At 37.4% G+C, this 20,973-nt stretch overlaps 1 protein-coding gene across 1 annotated transcript in view; it reads left to right on the forward strand.

Moving 5' to 3' along the window:
* LOC122810832 (voltage-dependent P/Q-type calcium channel subunit alpha-1A-like) overlaps positions 1 to 20,007 on the forward strand; it is a 553,058-nt gene extending 533,051 nt beyond the window's left edge. Inside the window, exons 3-4 of the mRNA XM_044082386.1 lie at positions 19,606 to 19,711; positions 19,949 to 20,007. Coding sequence (XP_043938321.1) covers positions 19,606 to 19,711; positions 19,949 to 20,007 — 165 coding nt within the window. The remainder of the gene's footprint in view (positions 1 to 19,605; positions 19,712 to 19,948) is intronic.
* Positions 20,008 to 20,973: the final 966 nt, after the last annotated feature.

Below are 20,973 nucleotides of genomic sequence, written 5' to 3' on the forward strand. Positions count from 1 at the left end.
AATTGTGTTCCTGGGAGGTCAACTAGACACCTCAGTTCTGAGAGCTTTTATTCCACATGAAAAAAAAATCTTTAGATCTATTTATAAGGATTTCCACTCAGACTTTGATCACTGCAAAGGAATACCACAGGATTTTGGGTCTTATGGCATCTATGATTCTCTTGATACTCCTAGCAAGACTCCACATGAGAAAGATAAGTGGCATATGAAATCTCTTTTGTCCCAGCATCAACACCTTTACCTTTTCAAATCCCAGTGCAGGGGTTTGTCAGAAGAGAAATCTTTTGGTGGAAACAAAAGATATCCTAAAACTGAGATTGAAACAATAGATATCCTAAAACTGAAAACTAAAGCATTCAGTCACCACAGACACTTCAAACTTTTCTCTGGGAGCAGTTTTATGAGGGATACATGTGCAGAGGGTGTGGGACACCAAGGACAGATGCAAATACATAAATATCATGGAGATGCTTGCCCTGTTCAAGGCACTCAATTCTCTAAACAAACTTTGGTCCCCGGGAACTCCTCATTTGGTTACAGACAATACCACAGCCATGTGGTACAGCAACAAGCATGGGGAACCAGGTAATACTCTTTTTGCAGACTAGCCATGTTAGCTTGGGATACAGCTTCACAGCAGCGTCTCACTCTACAGGCATTCTATATTCCGACAGAGCAAAACTTTATGGCAGACAAAATGAGCAGGACCAGGGCAGACCCTCATGAATGGTCTTCCTAGATTTGATCTTTCTATGGGAAATTAGCCACATAGACCTCTTTGCCTCCTCTCTGAATAATCAACTGGCAAAATTCTGTTTCATGATTACATGAAAGAATGTCTGGAAGATGGATGACTTTTCATTCTTTGGACAAGAATGTTCCTGTATGCCTTTCCACTAATATCCAAGGCACTTCTGAAGATTCAGAAGGAATCCCCCCAGATCATTGACGGGGATTCCCTTCTGGCAACCATGGCTCTCTCTTCTTTTGTAAATGGCCAGAGGCAATTACCACAAGCTTTCTCACAGACTGGATCTACTCAAACAAGAACAGGTAACCTGACATCAATCATCTTCAGTTTACTACCTGTATAATAGGTCTTAATTCTTTTTAGACACCTGTTTTTTGATTATGTGCACCAGGCACTCATGGAGGCAAAAAAGTTTGCTACTAGAAAATCATATGTCAGTAAAAGGAAAAGGTTTTCTGGTTGGTGCCAACAACATAAGCAGCACCCATCCAGGGCTAGTTGTTCTCTGATTTTACAGTATTTGTCTGAGTTACTATCCTATGATCTTTATTATTCCTCTGTCAAGGATTGTTGATTGACCATTTCAACATGGGCGCCCTTGTATCCTCCTCTTTCAATGCAGTCTTGTGTCAAAATATTATTGGAAGGGAGTGTAACTTTTTGTTCGAGAAACTAACACTTGCTCCATTTGAACCAGCTAATGTGGCTGATTTGAGGTTCTTAACATGGAAAACAGTTTCACTGATTGCTCTGACCTCTGCAAGAAGGGTATCTGAGTTACAAGCTCTTATGGCGAAGTCAACCCTACATCATTTTCCACAGAGACAGGGTTCCTTTGAGAACTAATCCTTCTTTTATGCCTAAAGTGATACTCGAGTTTACTTTAAGACAAACTACCCATCTCTACATTTTCTTTCCTGAAACTAAAATGAGTAAAAAAGTCACACACAAAAACCAATCAGTAAAAAACAAAAGAAAAATCTAGCAAGGCAAGACTTTCCACTGTGTAATTCCTTAAAACTATTATATTAGAGGCAGCATAGGATGTATGCAAATAAAGCCTTTAAGGGCATCAGGTGTTTCAGTTATATGGCAATTCTTAATGTATATGACTTTTTTTCTTTTTAAGTCTATTTATGGACAAATTCAGGCCAATAAAGCCAACCCCCACTAGCTGTGAAGCGGTACTTAGTGTTACAGAAGATTACAGGGATATGTCACTGACACTGTTTTTATTGTATAGTAAATGGGAGTGGCTAGGGCTGGTAGCCAATCGGCATGTGTAGGTGTGTAAGAGTGGGCCGAAACCTTTATTAAAATTTGTGCTGAAAGGTGAACCCACTGGATTATCAGAGAGATCATAAAACACCAATCAGAATTGTTACAATTCCATTTACAGCTTAAATAACTTTTGAGCGTTCAGTCACTAAAATGTAATTAGTAAAATGCAATGAATAAAACAGGAGTGTCCACAAACAAAAGTAATTTAATTCACATGTTAAAAGTGTCAGATGGGTGCCTAAGTAAGTTAAATACACTAAACATCTGCGGCACTTTTGAATTTCTTTTTCATGGATGCAATCATACTGTAATGGGAACTGCAGTGGGGCTCAGGAAGAAAAGCAGTGGTGCGTTCAGTAAGTTTCTAATAGACTTTTAACAAAAAAATCTTAATTGTAGTGACTCAAGTTAATGAAATTAAAATTATTTTCTCAAAGGAAGAAGTAAAATGGACACCCTCCCTTTCAGTCACCACTGTCAATATTCAATGCCTAAGCGAAAAGAACATAGTTAGTAGAGAGTAGTAACCTAAAGTTCCAATTAAAGTTTTATATGCTCAGGTAAATAGAATTTGGTTAATAATCAAAACTGAAAAGACTGAAACTGCTAAATGTGAAGAACCTCAAATAACTTCAAATGAATTTCAAATAAAAATTATAGATAAAACACCTCAAGAGAATTTCAAATAAAAACTACAGATAAAAACAAGTAATATAGCGAATAAAATTAATTAAATGAGAACCCCTACCAGTAAAAAGTGAAACCGGGAGAAAGGTACAAAGGTACAGTGCAGATAAAAAGATGGAATCTAGTATTCCAGAATTTAATCAAGAGCTAGAGTGGGGGAAAATGGAAAAAATAATAATATGTAGTACTCCAAAAATTAAGCAAAGGCAACAGAAACCCTTATAGTCCCAATGTATAAGCTGAGCCAGTGCTGTGGAAAGCTAATGTGAAAAACAGTCTTAATCCTTAGTGATATTCTAAAGACATGCCTCTGGAGCGATTCTCCCCAGTCCCCCGAAAATAGGATCTGTCCTAATCGGACTTTCCCGGTCAACAAATGTTAAATAAATAAAAATAAATAAAAATAAAATATTTATAGTGGTCAAGTTTTCTGAGGTTTAGGATCGAGACGATGGACTCTGTGGTATTCAGTCCTGTTTTCTTCTGGGCCATTAGGCCAATCTAATATGGCAGAAAATCGGTGAACTGTTGGAGAAATAACCTTGTACAGTTGGGTGGACAGTAAATGAGAAGCCTACAGTTAGTTTATGTACCCATATCATATCCAGAGGCGTTGATACTCCAGCTAGTAGCCTGGCCTACCAGAAGCACAAATTTTAAAACATACGACAACCTCTCCCTTAACCTGCTGTCATGTATGACACTGAATCACAGAAATATTTTGTGAGCAATTTCTGACTTATGTCCAGACCTAAGTATGATATATATATATATATATATATATATATATATATATATATATATATATATATATATATATATATATATATATATATATATATATGTGTGTGTGTGTGTGTGTGTGTGTACCCCTATATGGAACCACTTGAGAAGCATTCCACAGACTTTCATACAGTGGTCAGCAGGAACTCTGGGTAAAATGGACAAAATCCAACATGTAGCTTTCCTCCTTGTTAGTGCAAGGAAACCAGAATGGCTGGAGAGACACCTCACTTAGGAGCTCCCCCCAGGGGCCACTTACAGTGTCCATCCCTGTCTTTCCGGAGGATGTGATTTCTTTAACAGGTCTGAGAAACCATAGGATACTGGGGATAATAAAATGGGTGAAACACCAGAAGATCCTTGCCATGGCAGAAAAAGAAAAGCTAAATCACTTAAAGCCAACTAGAAATTGACAATATTTTTAGCAAGTAAGCCGTAATCTAGAAATAATTATAGGACAGTGTATATAGAAATAAATAAAATATGGATTAAAAGGACTACAAGTGAATTAACAACAAATTAGACATAAGAAAATCTTTGTCATATCATCTTACCTTTAAGGACTTAGTACTGACTAGGACCCCCGAAAAAATGTTTCCCAATTTCAACAGGCCTACATCCCCCTAGCAATTTCAGAATCTAAAAGAACAAATGAATAGTGCTAGAAGTGCAGGTCAGTATACCAGAACAAACATTGATTATGCTAGTGCCATATTCCTTATTTGAAGAGTAACACAAACTGAAGACAGGTAGCTTGGGTAGATGTTCTATGTTAGCACAAGCAAGTGGAAAAAAGTAGCCAAAACCAGAACTAAAAATAGGTGATAACTTTTGACAATCAAGTAAATCATTGACAGATTAACATAAGGCTCAAACAGGAAGCTGATGATAATTACAACATAGTCTGAAATATTAATCAGTAACTAGCAAAACCTGAAACACCAAAAAATGATGCATAATGCCACAACAGTAGCAATAATGAAAACATTAAACAAAATAGCTTCCACTACTACTGTCCAACATTCTGCTGGTTGAAGCTTCAGCCAGACAAAAAAAAAGGTCATGGCTTTGGGAACATGACAGATGAATGAAAGCTATAGCAGTAAATATTGTTTCACTGAAACACTTGCCTTAAAGAACACTTTCATTGAATAGGACTTTGTCCTTTTCATAATGTGTTACCGTGGAGTTAGAGGCCAGATTCCGAAAGACCTACTGTCTCTGTCAGTGACTTGCTGCTTTATAGATAGATCTTACACAGGAGTAAGTCACTTATACTATGAAAAATATTGTGGAAACTCGCCTGTAATATATTTAAGTTTGGGGGTATCTCTTCCAGTTGGGATGCAGGGGATCTTGCTCCATGCAAAAAATTCAGTTTCATGTTATTTACACTGTGCCATCAGTCTGAATAATGTACCAGGTTTTCAGGTTCAGGGTTTTGATGTATCAGGATTTACTATAATCATTGTTGACGAGTCAACATGATTCCACAGCTTCAACGTAAAGTAAAAACTCCCAAAAGGTATTTTTACTTGGCGGGCAAGTGTTTCTGCACCCCATCTGTGGAGATTAGCACCCCACCCAGATTCACTAACATATACTAACTCCATGTTTGCTCAACCACAGAAAAAAGACCTCACATATAATTGTCACTGTCGGCATGCAAAGAGAAACTGCCCTGGCAGTAATTCTGTATGGAAAGCAGGGATCACTGGGTTTACATTTATATTACCAGTATTTTAACTGAGAGATGAGTCTTGCAAGTTTAAATTAGCAAGTACTTTGGGTTACAAGTTATATAACTAATTAATGCCACTACATTGTTAACGTAAATGAACAAGGAAGAAAAGAATTCTTATCCACATCTGAGTAATGATTTGATTACATGCTCTGCTTCAGGGAGTGTTGGACTCTTAAATGGTGGTAGTGGTACTCCTACTTATTTTACAGTTTACATCATGAGTAGCAAATATTTCACAATTATATTGTGTAGCTCTCTGCCACTAAGAAATCTTGCATAGGCTGCTCAGCATTTAAAATAGTGTGCGTAGTGATATGACTGCCTCACACCTATTGTCTGATGCAGTGTGTACGTATGTATATGTATTCAGTGAAAGATCTTTGCTGCAAGTGAAATGAGAGTTGATTTCTAATGCAGTAGTTTTGTCAGGGGGCCTAACATAAGGGCATATGGAATGTTCTGAGACATATGGAGAAAGGCTCTAAATAAGTAGAAGGGTGCAAGCATTAAAAAGACTTGTACTACCATTGAATCTGGGTGAGAGATTGACAGCTTGACCCAATTTTAACTATATTGTGGTGCCATCTATGTGATGTCACTATTCTTGCAGGCTGTGCTGAGTAGTAAGCACACATTTGATATTTAAAGATTATATAGCTGATTCATCCCTGATATGAAAGGTTAATGAATTATGTAACTTAACAATACAAATACTGAAAGAATTTTCCCTAATTCTTTTTGCTTTCAAATGTATTTTGCTGTATCATCAGTCTGAGTACTGCACTAGTTAAATTGCCTTGAAAGTTCTAGTAACTGAATCTCTTCAGCCAGTATATCATAATCTCTTCAGCTATTAAGGCTCTCCAAAACTGAACTTGTTTCTTTTTTCAAAAAAGCACCAACGTTTCAAGTCTATGATCAGTGCTTACAGGGCCTGAGGTATTTTGGCTGGACCTAGTGTCCCTCTCATGGGAGAAGAATTTGTCAGCACTATCTCTATGTTGCTTGTTTATAGAGGGTTCTAGTAAACCCCTAGGCTCAGTGCAGAAAATTCTTGTAAGCCTTTCTGGGGCTGAGGAAGATTTAGTTCCTCTTGCATCAAGAGATGGAAACATTGCTCGCTATCTGATTCCTCTGCACTGGAACCTAATTAAACAAATGTTCACATGTTGCAGTCAACACCCAGAGCACTGAAGACTACATGCATGCTTCTGTATTGAAAGTCACAGCAAGATGTATAATGTCACAGTAGGGCATCTTCCTCCAGATTCACTTACATGATACTAAATGGAAACACTTGGCTCATTGAGCAACAAAGGTCTAAACTCTGATTAGAAGGTCAACTATATCATAGACTAGATATTGTATCCCACTGAAGCTAGACTCTTAATCACTGTTCAGCATTCTCGGAATTTGATGTGCTAGTAGCAGCAAGACAAGTAAGTATCTCATGCCATCTGTATCTTCTTGGGAAAACTTTTGCATTTGAAATGTCCCACAAAGAGCCTAAATTTGGACTTAAACATTGTCCTAAAAAGCCTATTGTACCCAGGTTTTGAGCCTCTCAGTAGGTGCGACATTCACTTTTTCTTTTGAAAATCTGCTTTTGAATACGTATCACCATCACATCTGCCAGAACATAAGAACTTTGAATCTTAAGGGTGGAGAAGCCCTTCCTGATTTTTTAAAAGACGTAATCTTTTGCACACCAACCTGAAATTTCTGCCCAGGGTGGTATTCTTTCACTTACCTATAGGTGTATTTTTCAGAGTATAGTGATTGAAACACTTTTGGTCATACTGAATGTTAACTAGGTTGTTAAGGTGCTTGGTATCTGTATTTTTCTACTTTGACCAAGGTAAAATGACCAGACTACTTGTAAAGTAAATAGGCTAAAATGATCAAACCACTAGTAAAGTAAATATGTTCAGCATGGCTTGGACATTGCTGAAACGTTTCTCACACTCCATTAAACCATTCCCCCCATTAGATCTCTGCTTTTTCTACTTGCTTCAAGAGCTTGTCCGTGCAATTTGTTGCATGGTCAAATGTGACATATTCATGATATACTACATAGGTGTTCATAGGTATATACTATTTTAATGACCACTGGGGCCTTTATAAGCCTATCCATGCAGTTAATGACAGAGAAGACTTTAGCAGGATTGTCATACTGTGTCATAGCAACTCTCTTGTTCTTTCATATAAACTCTTTGAAACAAGGGAGACTTTACTGTTTTGTTTTTTACAATAAGTATATCTTTTTTGTAACCTTTGTTTTGGAGCTTTTCTCCCCAGGACTCCATTGAAAACGGGTTCTTATTGGCCCAATGGACTATCCTAGTAAACTAACTGCAAATAAATAAATAAATAAACAATAGTTTTGCAGTCAGTTAAGCTATCATTATCTGTAAATATGCCTCAAATAAGACAGCATCATTACTCATAAACTTAACTTAAAATTACAACTTCAGAAACCTTTTCCGTGATTATGCTTTTTTCCCCCTTCTCTTCTGCCTCAGGGAAGTAAATGCATCAACCAACTTGCTACCACAAGACATGATTTTTTTTTAATTAAATCTCTGTCTCTGTTCCTCTCTCTTTCTCTCTGTCAGGTGTTCCTCATAATTTTTTTTGGCCTATGGAAAAAAAAGAACATTGGTGAGGACATGAATTTTTCACATTGCATACAGATTTGCCAGTATATTTGCATAGCCCCATTAAAGATTACTGATCCAAAAATATGTCACAAGGAAAGCACAGTCTGACAGAATAACTGAAAATGTCATCACCAGTAGCAACAACAGCTCTTAAGGAGCTAATTTATGATAGCTACCTAAATAACTATAATTTATTATAACTACTTCACATAAATGTAAGATAGGAGAACACCAGTACCCAACCATAGGTTTCCTGAGTGGTTCCTAACATTATAATTTCAGATATGGTAGGATGCCATTCCATTTGTGTTCCTGTATCCAACATCAGATAGTACAGTTTATCTTAAAGACAGAAAGAAGGTATAGACAGTCAGACAGAGGAAAGAGTATTGGTAAACTGCAGCTCAGATTTTTACCAAGGCCAGAGCTGCATCAGACTGTTGCCGGGTATCATTGTAAGAAGGATGTAAGATTAATATACATGTGTAAAAAACAATGTCAGAGACAAAAAAGACTGAGCTAAAAATACTTAAAGAATATATTATTGTATTTCCCAAAACATGATGATAAAAATAAGGGACAGAAGCCTTAGTTTTAGAAAGAATAGAGTGACACTCCAAACACTAAGTGATGTGATATTGATAAGGTGAAAGAACTGTTAGGAAAGAAAATGTTCAGGCAGAGGAGGATAAGTTTCAGTACTCAGCTGAATAGCATGTCTATGAGATAACTGGGAAGTTAACAGTGATCCAGTGAATGTAACAAGGGGCTACCAAGAAGGCCATAAAGCTGGATGTGAGTGAAGCAGTGGTAGTGCAGAGTAGTGTCTGTTAGCAAGTAATACTTGAAGAACAACCTTCACAAAGCATGTGTTACTGACTCAGAAAGCATCCCTGCCATTCCTACTGCTGCCTCTATTTACTGACACCTTCTGAGGCCTTCCCATAAACTGAAGGGCATTTAATTCCATTCTAAGTCCTTTTCCAGCACTGCAAATGTACTCTACTCTATCAGCTAGCAGTCAACTCAGCAAATTATGGTTTTGGTTCAGTTTTTGTGCTTTAGCCAGTGTTATCAGTGTAATTAGTTCTTCTGCCTGAGATGTTTGCAACCATTTTTTTCTTCCTTCCACCCTGCTTCATTCTCTCTGGCCGTCCCATTACCCCTGTCCATCACAGGGTCTTCCTGCTCCTCCTTCCTCCCCCAGACTTCTCTGTTAGTGAGCTGGGGCCAGTCTGGATCTTAAGGGCAGAACCAGCAACTGCTTCTGCTTGCTGAAAGGGATTATTACGACCTATCCTTATTTCCCCAACCTCCCACCCCTGCATTCATTGGCATGTCTGAGGGCTACTCCCATCTAGATGTCAGTTCAGTAAATTATAGTTTTGCTTCAGTTTTTTAGGATTTAGCCAGTGTTATCACTGTAATTTGTTCTTTTTTCTGTATGAGATATTTACAACCATTTATTTTTCCTTCCTTCCACCCTACTTCATTCTGTACATCTGTTCCAGTGCCCCTATCCATCACCAAGTCTACCCGCTTCTCCTTCCTCCCCCAGACTTCTCTGAGTGAGCTGAGGCCAGAGTGGATCTTAAGAGCATCTTGGGAAGCAGAACCAGCAGCTGTTTCTGCTTGCTGAGGGGGATTAGTATGTCCTATCCTTATTTTCTCCACCCCCCCCCTCACCCCTGGATTCATCAGCACACCCAAGTGCTACCCTCCCCTGTGGATTATGCCTCCCTCAGGGATGAACACTGTTCCCCCTAGATGGGCATACCTATCACTCTCTGCCAGTGCCTCAGACGTCTGAACCAAATCAGCAATCAAACCCAGCTATAAACTTAGAAAGCTGCTAGTGTAACAGGGATTGATTTAACATACATTTTCTGAATGGTTTGAAGATTGAAACTCAAATTTATGTCATTATTTGGTGACTTCAGTTCTCCAATCATCCCAGTGATTTGCCAGAAAACCACAAATTTTGTGAGGAACAGACCAAATATGTAAGGCAAAAATCTAGGCATTCTGTGAGAATCTGAAAAGTTGAGAGGTATGAACCTGGGTCACTTAGGGCATAGTTAGATCTTTACAACCATTGACTTAAAATACTTACAACCATTATTTCATTGTTTCCTTGACCAGAAATATAACCAAAAAGAGCAGAAAAACAGTGTGCTTGCAGTGTGCATTTTTGTGTCTGTCAAGACTACACACCAGTTCCTTGTCTTTTCTGTGTTTTTGATGAGATGTCTGATTTTTTTCATTTCTTGTCATCCACAGAGTCCGTATAAAAGCTGAGCCTCACCAGCAAATTGATGTAACTTTAGTGTCTGTGTTCTTTTCCTCCCAATGTTTGACTACCAAACTCCCTGCCACTCCTTTTCATCGCTTTTGTCATTAGCACAAAAGTATCAATTGTGTAAGCTATTTAAATACTTCTACCCTCCCATTGTACCTCATATTTCCAGAATATTGAGTGTCCACACAGCTTTTCAGTTGACTGCCCTTACTGTGAATTGTCTTTAAAAACTCCTCCCAGCCTCATATCATCTGCTTGTACTAGTGAGCACTAGTAGATCAAACTGGAAAGTTCCTTCCCTTAGATTGCTAAGCTGGAGTTGCCCTTCTTTTCCTCTTGCCTTCTTAGTGCGCAGTGCATTAAACACCTAGAAGGTTTAAACTTTTTTCCATACTTCTTTTAAAATCTGCTCATCCTAGTGTTCTAGTAAGTAGACCCTACCTGCAAACTCACTTCATTAGCATTCATTATTACCCCCTATTTCATCAGGCACTAAATATCATGAAGTCAGAGTTTGCCTCACCATTGGTTGTAAGACCAATAACAACAGAAACTTTGAGACAATGCAAGAACTGCCTCTTGCTCACTGCAAACTGTTTGATTCTTCCTATAGAGTATTCTATATGTAAGCGGGGGAAGTATTGAACAACCTTGGAGGCAAGACTCTCTTCAAAGTACATAGCATGTTGTCAGTTCTGACACCCGACCTCACACAACACTACCCACTATATCCTAGACAAATAAGCCTTCTTATGCCACGATACTTAAAAAAGTTTCTGTCTGAACCACAAAGACATCCTAGAGAAATGCTTGGTGTTTATTATGCTCAGTGTCACACTAACAGGCAAACAGCATACACTGACAATACACAACTACAATAAGGGGTCACACAGCCGACAGGCTGAAACCCGTAAGGCAGCAAGGCTGAGAAAATACATCTGATAATGTCTTAGTCATGGGTAACTCCACAGTCAGACACAGAGATGTGCCACTCATCAGGCTGAGCAAAAGACAGAATAATGGTTAGCTGCCTCTCAGGTGCTAGGTTCTGCAGTGTCACTGGGTCCCTCAAGTCTGTTAACCCTAAGTACACATATACTATGTTCATTGTACATATGGGAATGAATGACTTGAAACATACCTCCTTGAATCATATGAAGAGGGACCTGATAGAGTTGTCAGAATATTAATCTGAAATTGATCAGAAACTTGTATTATGCAGTATCCTACTATCAACAAGACTGATTTAGCTATTAATGTCATTCTAAGATGATCCAAAATATTTCACCCTTGGCTTCTTTACTAGCGATGGCCTACACCTCCCTTCTCATGACTTCTGCATATTGGCCAGGACCTTTTCCTCCCTCATAGTGTCTTGTTTTAGGCAAAGTTATTGTCCTTAAATTCTCTACATAGAAAATGAAAATCAAAATTATGTAAATGTAGCTCTGCTCAGTGCTAGAAGCCTAAACAAGAAGTTGACTCATTAAAGGGATTATTAACTGTTGAAAATATAGATAGCTGCCTAGTTACAGAAGCATAGTTTCCGAATAGGGATAGCAGCGCCACAGTGTAGGGTTTCAGTGCTTATCATTCTTTCAGACCCAGTGTGGAAAATGATGGTGTTTATGGAGTGGCATGTCTGTATTCCTAAGAAACCATCTCATCTCTAGACTCTTAAGTCAGGACAATTACCTTGAATTCCTCAGTGTCCTTTTCACAGTAAATAGAACTGTATACCATATCACAGCCAACTACTGTAACCTCTCCATGTCACCTGCTGCTAATGAAGCATATCTAAACAAAACTGACATTCCTCCTAATTGAGCCTAACATTCTCTTGGCAGACTCCAAATACCCCCTCCGTTAACTGTAAACCTATACTACCTCAAATAAATGCACAGAAAGTTTCTTGGATTTCATTAATTGTAGCTCCCTGGACCAACAGGTTTAAGTCCTAACTAAGAGTTCAAAAATATTGTTTTTGGTCTCATCGATATTGCATCACTATGCTCAACACCTACAGTTACCATGTCACTGGTCAAATCTGACCACCATTTGGTAACATTCAGTACGAGGGTAAAATCTGACTTAACACAAAACCCCTTTCCCTTTAGAGACTACTCTAAGGCAAACCTAATCCAGCTAAGTTATGACCTAAGGAAACTTAAGTGCCCTCTTCACCTCAATAACCCATCTCACATGCTACCACATACGTGCCCATCTCCATGCATCAAAGCATCTGTCCCCATAAGATGTAAATGTAATACCAAATTCAGGTCTAACCCCTCTGGTGGTTCCCTAGTATAAATAAATTATACAATAATAGGAAGAAACTCCTAGCATGTAAAAGCAAACTTAATACCCCATCATCAAACAAATGAACTCAGAAAGATCAACAAAGAACTAAGAAACAAAGTTCAGTCTTCCAAAAGTAAGTATGAGCTGAGAATTGCTACCTCTGTTAAGGACAACCACAAAGCCTTCTTCATCTCTGTCAGAAGCCTTAGCAGTAATGAGCAGCATGTAAGGAGCTAACACAAAAAAGCAGTACTTAGTTGTCCCCTGAGGACTTTGCAAATATATCAGTGGACAAATTCAGCACTAACATTACTCTCCTATTTACTCTCCTATCTCCTCATAACTTTTCCCAGCTTATTAGTACACCCACACCACCCTCTTTGATCACCTCCAAACAGATACTGCATGCCCTCTCCAAGGCAAAAATAACTTGCTCCATGAGTCCTGGTAATGTGACAGGATGCCTTCTTGTCAGCAGCATGTATGTTCTGGTAGAATCAGTTCTAAGCATTTTCATCTTCAGTTTGTTAACTGGATTTGTGCCAGAGGAATGGAGAACCGCAGTAGTCATCCTTCTCCAAAAGATGAAATCTACTGCAAAACAATGGAATTAATCATTATGGAACTTATTAGCAAGAACATAGGCAGTTTGCAAGCCCTGGACCCAAGCCAGTTTGTGATTGCTAAAGGCAGATCCTGTCTCCCGAATAAGGTGGGCTTCTTTGAACAAGTCACTGATGCATTAGACTCTGGAAAATCAATTCACACTGCCTGTCTGGACCTGGCCAAGACCTTTGATGCCATCCCAAATTCAAGGATTATCTATTTAGCTAATCAAGCTAAATGTAGTCACCTATATTAACTGTTGGATAGCAAACTGGCTAACTGACAGAATCCAGTCTATTAGTGTGGGGGAGACACTCTCTTTGAAAATAGTTACCAGCAGTGTCCCCACAGTGATCGGTTCTAGTGCTACTTCTATATGATATTTGCTTATTTGCTTCTCTAATGTCAAGGTTGACAATAGAGGCCTATGGCTGACCTGACCACGTTTGTATATAATTGCAAACTTGGTGCTGTTATTAACTCACCAACCGACTTCCAAATTCTACAGGAGGGACTAATGTACCAATAAGTGGTGCCTGGACCACAGCATAACATTTAAAGAAATGCAGCATTATATCATCATCAGCCCCTTTTTCCCAATATCTACATGGGGTCATGGTGTCATGTCAACTTTCATAATTTTTCTCGATTCAATGCCACTCTCCTACCTTTTTTTTTTACTGTTGTGCATGACTGTCACACGTCTTTACTCACACAGTCCATCCATCTTTTTGCTGGTAGCCCCCATTTCCTTAGGCAAAAAAGGGCACCAGTGCACCAACTACATAGGTAGCACCCCTTTGAAAGTTGACTCAGCCATTAAAGACTGGGCACTTTTGTTAATAATGATCTATCCTTGCATGATTATGTACCTACTACTGTTAGAAAATCTTTTTACCTTTTCAGAGTAATCACCAGGGATGTTTCTTACAGATTTAACGAAGTTATCATCTCTCTTTGCTTCTCCCTTAACAGGCCCATAATAGATTATAATGGCTCCTTTGGTATTTTCCTGACTAAGCATATGACCCCACTGAAGAGACTGCAGCATTTCCTCACTAAGCTAATCAAAGACATGCCTTGCTTGAGCTACCAAGTCCACCTTAAAGCTCTCTCTCTCTCTCTCTCTCTCTCTCTCTCTCTCTGTCTCTTCCTTTTCTATTTCCTACAGATTCTTGAGAGATTACCCCGTCTAGCTCACAGAGTCTCAAATGATCTAGTCATATGTGACCTCCTGAACATCCACAAAACTAATAACATCCTCAACACTTGCTCATGAGATCTTAACTTCCACCAAAATGTAAATAGAACCTGCTGGTGAGATAGATAAATATCCCAGAGAATCTCTCTTTTATGGAATAGACTTTCTTAGGATGTAAAGCAAAGTAGCTCCCTGACCCTGTTTAAGCATAACTTGGATGAATGGATGGACAACTGTAAGTACACACTGTGTCTGAATTCCTCATAGAAAGGGGTCAGAACTAGGTATAAATTAGTTGTGTCAATAGGTAACTACAATTTGGGATATTGTGGCTAGGCCACTAATGGTCCTCTGGGTTAAGAGTCTAGTATTGGCCTATGAAGGGAGAAAAATAATCATTCCCTAGTCCTATTTTGGCCTAGGAAAATATGGTTTCTTTTGCTGTTGAAAATGACTGCAACATCATCTGACGACCTGCTGTGAGGTGAATTCGTGGAGCACAAGCCTGTGCTAGTGTGATCTAAACCTAATGCCTGTGAGGCACTATGCTTCACAACTTGTACACGTGCCTTAGAGAGTATTTGTACTCTCCCTAGCAGGCTGGGTACAGAATAGAAGCATCAGGTACTCTGCGCTTTGAAAACAGTACTTTATTTGTCAGATTAGACAGGCTTTAGCTTTGCCTTTTTCCTCTTTCTGATCCAGGTTTCAGACAATACACCTTTAACATCATCTGTCTTATATCTCATCCTCTTCTGAGTTGGTGAAGAGGGAAATGATAATCCACTTGTATATATGTTTCATGCATTTTTTAAGTGGTGTGTTTTATCTAAAGTCATCCACAGCAGCACCTATTCCAGTGTGTGATATAGTGTTGGAACTTTTCATTTTGTCCATTAAAGCTACTTGCAATTTATGAGATACACTTCCTGTTTCAGGACCCATTGATTCTTCTGGCTATGACCTCATTGTGAAGAATTTTAGGGCTGCAGAGTGAAATAGTGAGCTTTTACTTAATTCCCACAATGAAAAGGTTACTTAACTTAAACCAATACAGAAATGAAAGTCAGTTGCCTTTATGCTGATATAGAATTTTATGATACACAGTACTGTTGGAAAGCTAATGCTTGCCTGCTTCTTCCTAGCAACAGCAACAACAAAAAAAATATTTCTGTGAGGAACAGAACCCTGCAGCTTAATTTAATCACCTCCAAGATATCACCATAACCTGAGCAAGACGGTTCTTCAGAGATGTTTGAGTGCCTCCCCTCCACACACGCACACACTATACACTGTCTACTTTACTTCTAGCATACCTTCTACACATATATGAATATATCCTCACCAGGTACTTATTCAGTCTTAGTCTGTGGCTTGTACAACTAGGTGCTTACTTTAACCAGCTGATGACTGAAGTGACTGCTTTTACGTTTCAAAATTTTTAGCACAAAGTGCTTGTATACTTCAGCACTCATGGTTGTATTCTGTGCTGACAATGCCTTCTTCATTTCTGTCTCACATGTTCTCAGTTGACAGTGTTGTATATTTCAGCAAACTCGTTATTTTCATCTGGTGACTACTTATGCAGATGTACAGAGAACAGTGCAAGCCGTCGACCTAAATTACGGAACTCCCTTCACCGACACACACACAAACGCACACATCATTCTATTATAAAAACAAAATGCAAGCTTATCTACCTATGTTGACCAAAAAAATATCACTTTGTTTCCACCTGATGGATTCAAATTGTCCTTCAAAGAATATACTCAGGATTGTGTCTTTCATCCATCCATCCATCGTCAACCCCTTTTTCCTATTTATGCACATAGGGTTAGGGTGTCACTTCAACAGTGGCAATCATCTCGAACCAAAGGTTTACACCACCGGGTACAACAAACTGAAAAATGGACTAGTGAATTAGAGGTACATGTGCTGACAGAAGTAGAAGAAAGCAGGGGAAGATGCTGCTTCACAAAAGATGCAAGTTACTTCACCAGGAAAGCTGTGTATAATACTGAAGAATACTTCCATTAACTGTGTGACTGTTCACAAAAGAGTATATAAGCTGATCAGCTTGTTCTAGAAGACATCGAAGAGAACATAATCAGTGTTGATTTCTGAAGGAAATGGAATGGCAGCTGTAACAAAAATCTTCAGTTACCTTCAAGGTTTTTTCCAGTATAAGAAAGACTTGTAAATGAAAGTGAGCGATTTGTTGGGGGGGGGGGGGTTGAGGAACTGCTTCTTAACTAGAATGATGTAAACACTGGGATTATTCTGTCACAAAATGTGATAATAGTAAAATCTGTAATGCGAGATGAGAGATGAAATCAGCATAAAATATATAGTAATAGTAAAGTATTGAAGAAAGTAGAGTTATAGAGTACTAGTAACAAACAAGATCCAAGTAAGTTTTGCTATTTTGTTCTTGTATGGTATTCTTTTTATGTGTTTCTCAGAATATCTGGAAGCTGAGATGAAAGTAGTGATTTATTTTTTCCTTGTTTGTTTACTTATTTATGTTTTGCTAAGCAGGTTAACCTGCTGAACCAGGCCCATTTTCAGATGGGGCTAAAGGAGAAAATAAGCAAATGATACAATTTAAAAGACAACACGTTAACAATAGATAGTTTGCATAATGACATTATTACAGTACAGAAATGGGATCAAATAAGTAACAAAAAGCACACTAATATTAGTTGGGATGTGTAACATATAGACAGGGAATCACTGAGGTAGTAAACAATTGGTCTGCATATATACATATGGAATCCCTTCAATAGGTAACATTTTGTACTGGGAAATGTGTTTGAGTTTAGCTTGCTTAACTGATTTGTTATTTAATCATATGTTATTACAATTAACTGTTATTTGGACAACTTTAGTAATCTATTTATCTTTCGTTGCAGTTCTGAAGCATTACATTGGTACAAATCATAGCTCTGTAGGAGGCTTAATACTTGTTTTTTATATTTATAACTGTCAGAAGTTATAAAATGCTTTGTCAGACAACATAGTAAGCACATTTTGACAGGTACATTTTTACAAAGCAGTGAAGATGTTCTGCTTCCTGAGCGGTGTGTTTACCAGAAGGTGAAACGATATAAAATTCAAAGTAAATTATGTTTATTTATTTATTGATATTTGATTACCAGGACACTCTGACTGGATAGGAGCCCATTTTCAGTGGAAGCCCAGGAAGAAACGCTTCAAAGTATTGCAAAACATTTTAAGAACAATAATTTTACAGGCTAAAAATAATACAAAACAGCAACTACAATTTAAATAATTATACCACATTAGACATAATAAAAAAATTGGTTTAGAATAGATACAAGTTATATGATAATTTAATAGTTAAAGAAATTTTAGGTGCTTTATAGAGAAATTAAAGGTAGTTAGTATAATACAAACAGGAATTGCAATACAAAGTGAGAGAAAAGCAGGCTTATGGTATATTTAGAGAGAAAACCAGGGGAGAGAAATTGACAGAAGTAAGGAAGTGAGTGAAGAAGGGAGTGTAATGAGATGTAAGGTATGAATAAGTATTTGTTCACATTGCAATTTATATTTTTAAAGTGTAATTGTGTATGTAGGGATAATGTAATGGTATCTTGTGAGCTTCAATGTGTCAGATTTCTAAGTTATAGTGATGTTTGCTTCAATTTACTCTCTGATAGAGTATATTTTCTTTGGTTAGTTTTGTCAATAGTTTGTGTTGTAATGGATGATTTTGGTGGCTTTTTCTAAGTTACAAGTAATACACACGTGTGTATCTATTTATATATATATATATATATATATATATATATATGTATCTATATATTATATATATATATATATATATATATATATATATATGTATGTATATATTATATATATATATATATATATATATATATATATATATATATATATATATATATATATATATATATATATATATATGCATATGTATATACATACAGAGAAATAGATTAGATAGATATATGTATATTATTTTTTATCTGTCCATATATACATATACTGTACACACACACGTATGCACACACGCACAAATGTATATATGTGTTTGTACTTGAGTATACATGAAATGTATCAGTACGTTTGCAAAATAAAAGGTCATATATAGAGAGAAAATGATCACAGGCATGTGTGCCATAACTTATGGAAGACATAAAGCATTTTGGTATGAAACATCACAAGTGTGATTTGGTTAGTATAAAGGTAATGAATAATATCTAGAAACTGTAATCTGATAAAATGAATTAAACCCTTGAAAGTATAAAGGCTTGTGCATAACTGAGACATGAACAGGAAGTGCAGGTTATGAGTGTAGAGTTAAATATAGAATGTGGAATGTGGGTGCATACATATCAGAAAAGTATGTTTTCAGCATAAGTTAACAAAAGATCCAGAAGCACATTAATTTTATGCTGATCAATAGATTAAGTCATATTTTAAAGGATAATTTACATGTTATTCTATAACTGTTACGCCGAATAGGGGAGGTGGTTAAGTTTTGCAGGCTGCCTTAAATAGTGGTTGATAGATTACAGCTGTTGTGCAGGTAGGAAGATCATTACAAACAAGCCTAAGTAAGCTATTGGGTGCACTGTCCCTACCTTAGAAAAGGAGTTTGTGTGTGTGTGTGTGTGTGTGTGTGTGTGTGTGTGTGTGTGTGTGTGTGTGTGTGTGTGTGTGTGTACTGGTCAGTAAACCTAAGTTCCTTTTCAAGTTTATCCCGTGCTAACATTCTGCATAAGGTGGAAAAAGTTTTCTTTGCATTATGTTGTAGATTAAGATTAGATAGGAATGCTGAATACATAATTTCTACTGTAAGTCAAATTGTTTCACAGTTTAAAGTTGTAACAGAACAACAGTCCAGATTTTACAGTTTTTAACTTCCTGTTGGATTTGGGGAGACGGGGACTTTGTAATAACCACAGGCAGCTATCCAGGGGTGTGTTATTGAATTTTTTTCTGCAACAGCAAAGTCTTCTTTTTAACTCTGGATTGAAAGTGTAGAAAAGAAAAACAGGCAACCCAACACCCTCTGAGTGTTTTACATTTGGTTTTGACAAACAACTGCTAAGCCTGCTCAGTTCAACAAATAAATGCCTCAAGTTAAATACGTTGTAGGCAGCAGGGTAGGAGGTCTAGTGGAGAGATTTAGCCTTTGAGTGTCACACAGTTCTGCCATCAGTGTCCTTCTGGTATGGCTCATTACAACTGCATTTATGTTTGATGGGGAATAAGAGTTAATATGTTTTGAATGACTTTCTGCAGAGGCTACTTCGGATGGACTTGCCTGTCTCAGAGGAAAACACGGTGCACTTCAACTCCACCCTTATGGCTTTAATTCGGACAGCTCTGGACATCAAAATAGCAAAGGGTAAGTGTTTGACCTTTGGCCTATACCATTGTTAAAGCAAATTCTGACATGAGCCATTTGGGTATGAGAACATATTTTTTTTTGTAAAACTGTGGTGTTTAAGAAGTTTGGCAGTCAAGCATTCATCTTTCTCACTTAGCACATTTAACACCCTGTTCCACCAGTTATTAGTAGTAGAGCAGACTGAGAGACAGGATTCCAGAGTTGAATTTAGTAACATGTTTATGCTGTTCTCAGTAACAAAAAGTAAATGGGAAATGCATGAGAAACATCAACAACATTGGGCAGTTGAATAACATTGAGAATTATAGACCAATTAGTTTAATGTCCTTGTTATGTAAAACGTTTGGAAGATGCTTGATTGAGCTAATTAATAAAACAAGTACTTGTATAGCTGTTTTGGATTTGCACCAGTAAAGTTTCATCAACAGTAGATCCACGCAGAGTAACCTGATTTTTTTTATGATTTGGTCACCATTGCTTTGGCTCTGGGTTTGTCTCCAGGCTTTATCTTTCTTGATTTGGCGAAAGCTTTTGATAGTCTCCCACATCAGGTTATTAACACTCATCTTTTAAACACTAACATAAATTGTTATTTAGTTAGGTGGTTAATATCCTGGTTGTAAAATAGATGTCAAATGGTCTGGATAAATGCTATATACTCTGTTTATTTGCCCATTAGTCCTGGGGTTCCTCAATGCTATGTATTTGGGCTGTTTTTGTTTAATATGTTTTTTCTTCTTTACCCAAAAATGACAAAGTCTGGACTTTTAACTGTGCAGATGATTATAAACTAGTGTACATAATCCAGAACAAAAGTGATTTGGATCAACTCAGTATTTATCTTTCTAATTTGTTTAATTGGTCTCTTAGTGTCAGTCTGTCATTCAGCATGGACAAATATAAAATAATGTATTTTTCTAATAAGATTTACAAGGATGCAATTTTTCTTATCAACAAATGAACTTGAAGTGAAGATTATAGAGACTGAAGTATTCATGTTACATCGAATTTATCATTCAACTATCACATGGAGACTGTTTCTTCCAAGACTATTACATATATGGTGCTTTTGTTGGAGATCCTCACAACTATAAATCAACAATTCTTACATGACTTGTTTAACATTTATATACATCCACTTGTTGAATATAATAATAGTTTGCTGTTATTCCTTAGCTAATATAAAATGCCTAGACAGGGTACAAAGGAGGTTAACTAATAGAATTCCATCAAGACATTGGACTGTTGCTCTAGATGCA

This window comes from Protopterus annectens, chromosome 9.part0 (assembly GCF_019279795.1).
Source record: "Protopterus annectens isolate FY-2018-M chromosome 9.part0, PAN1.0, whole genome shotgun sequence".
NCBI lineage: Eukaryota > Metazoa > Chordata > Ceratodontiformes > Protopteridae > Protopterus > Protopterus annectens.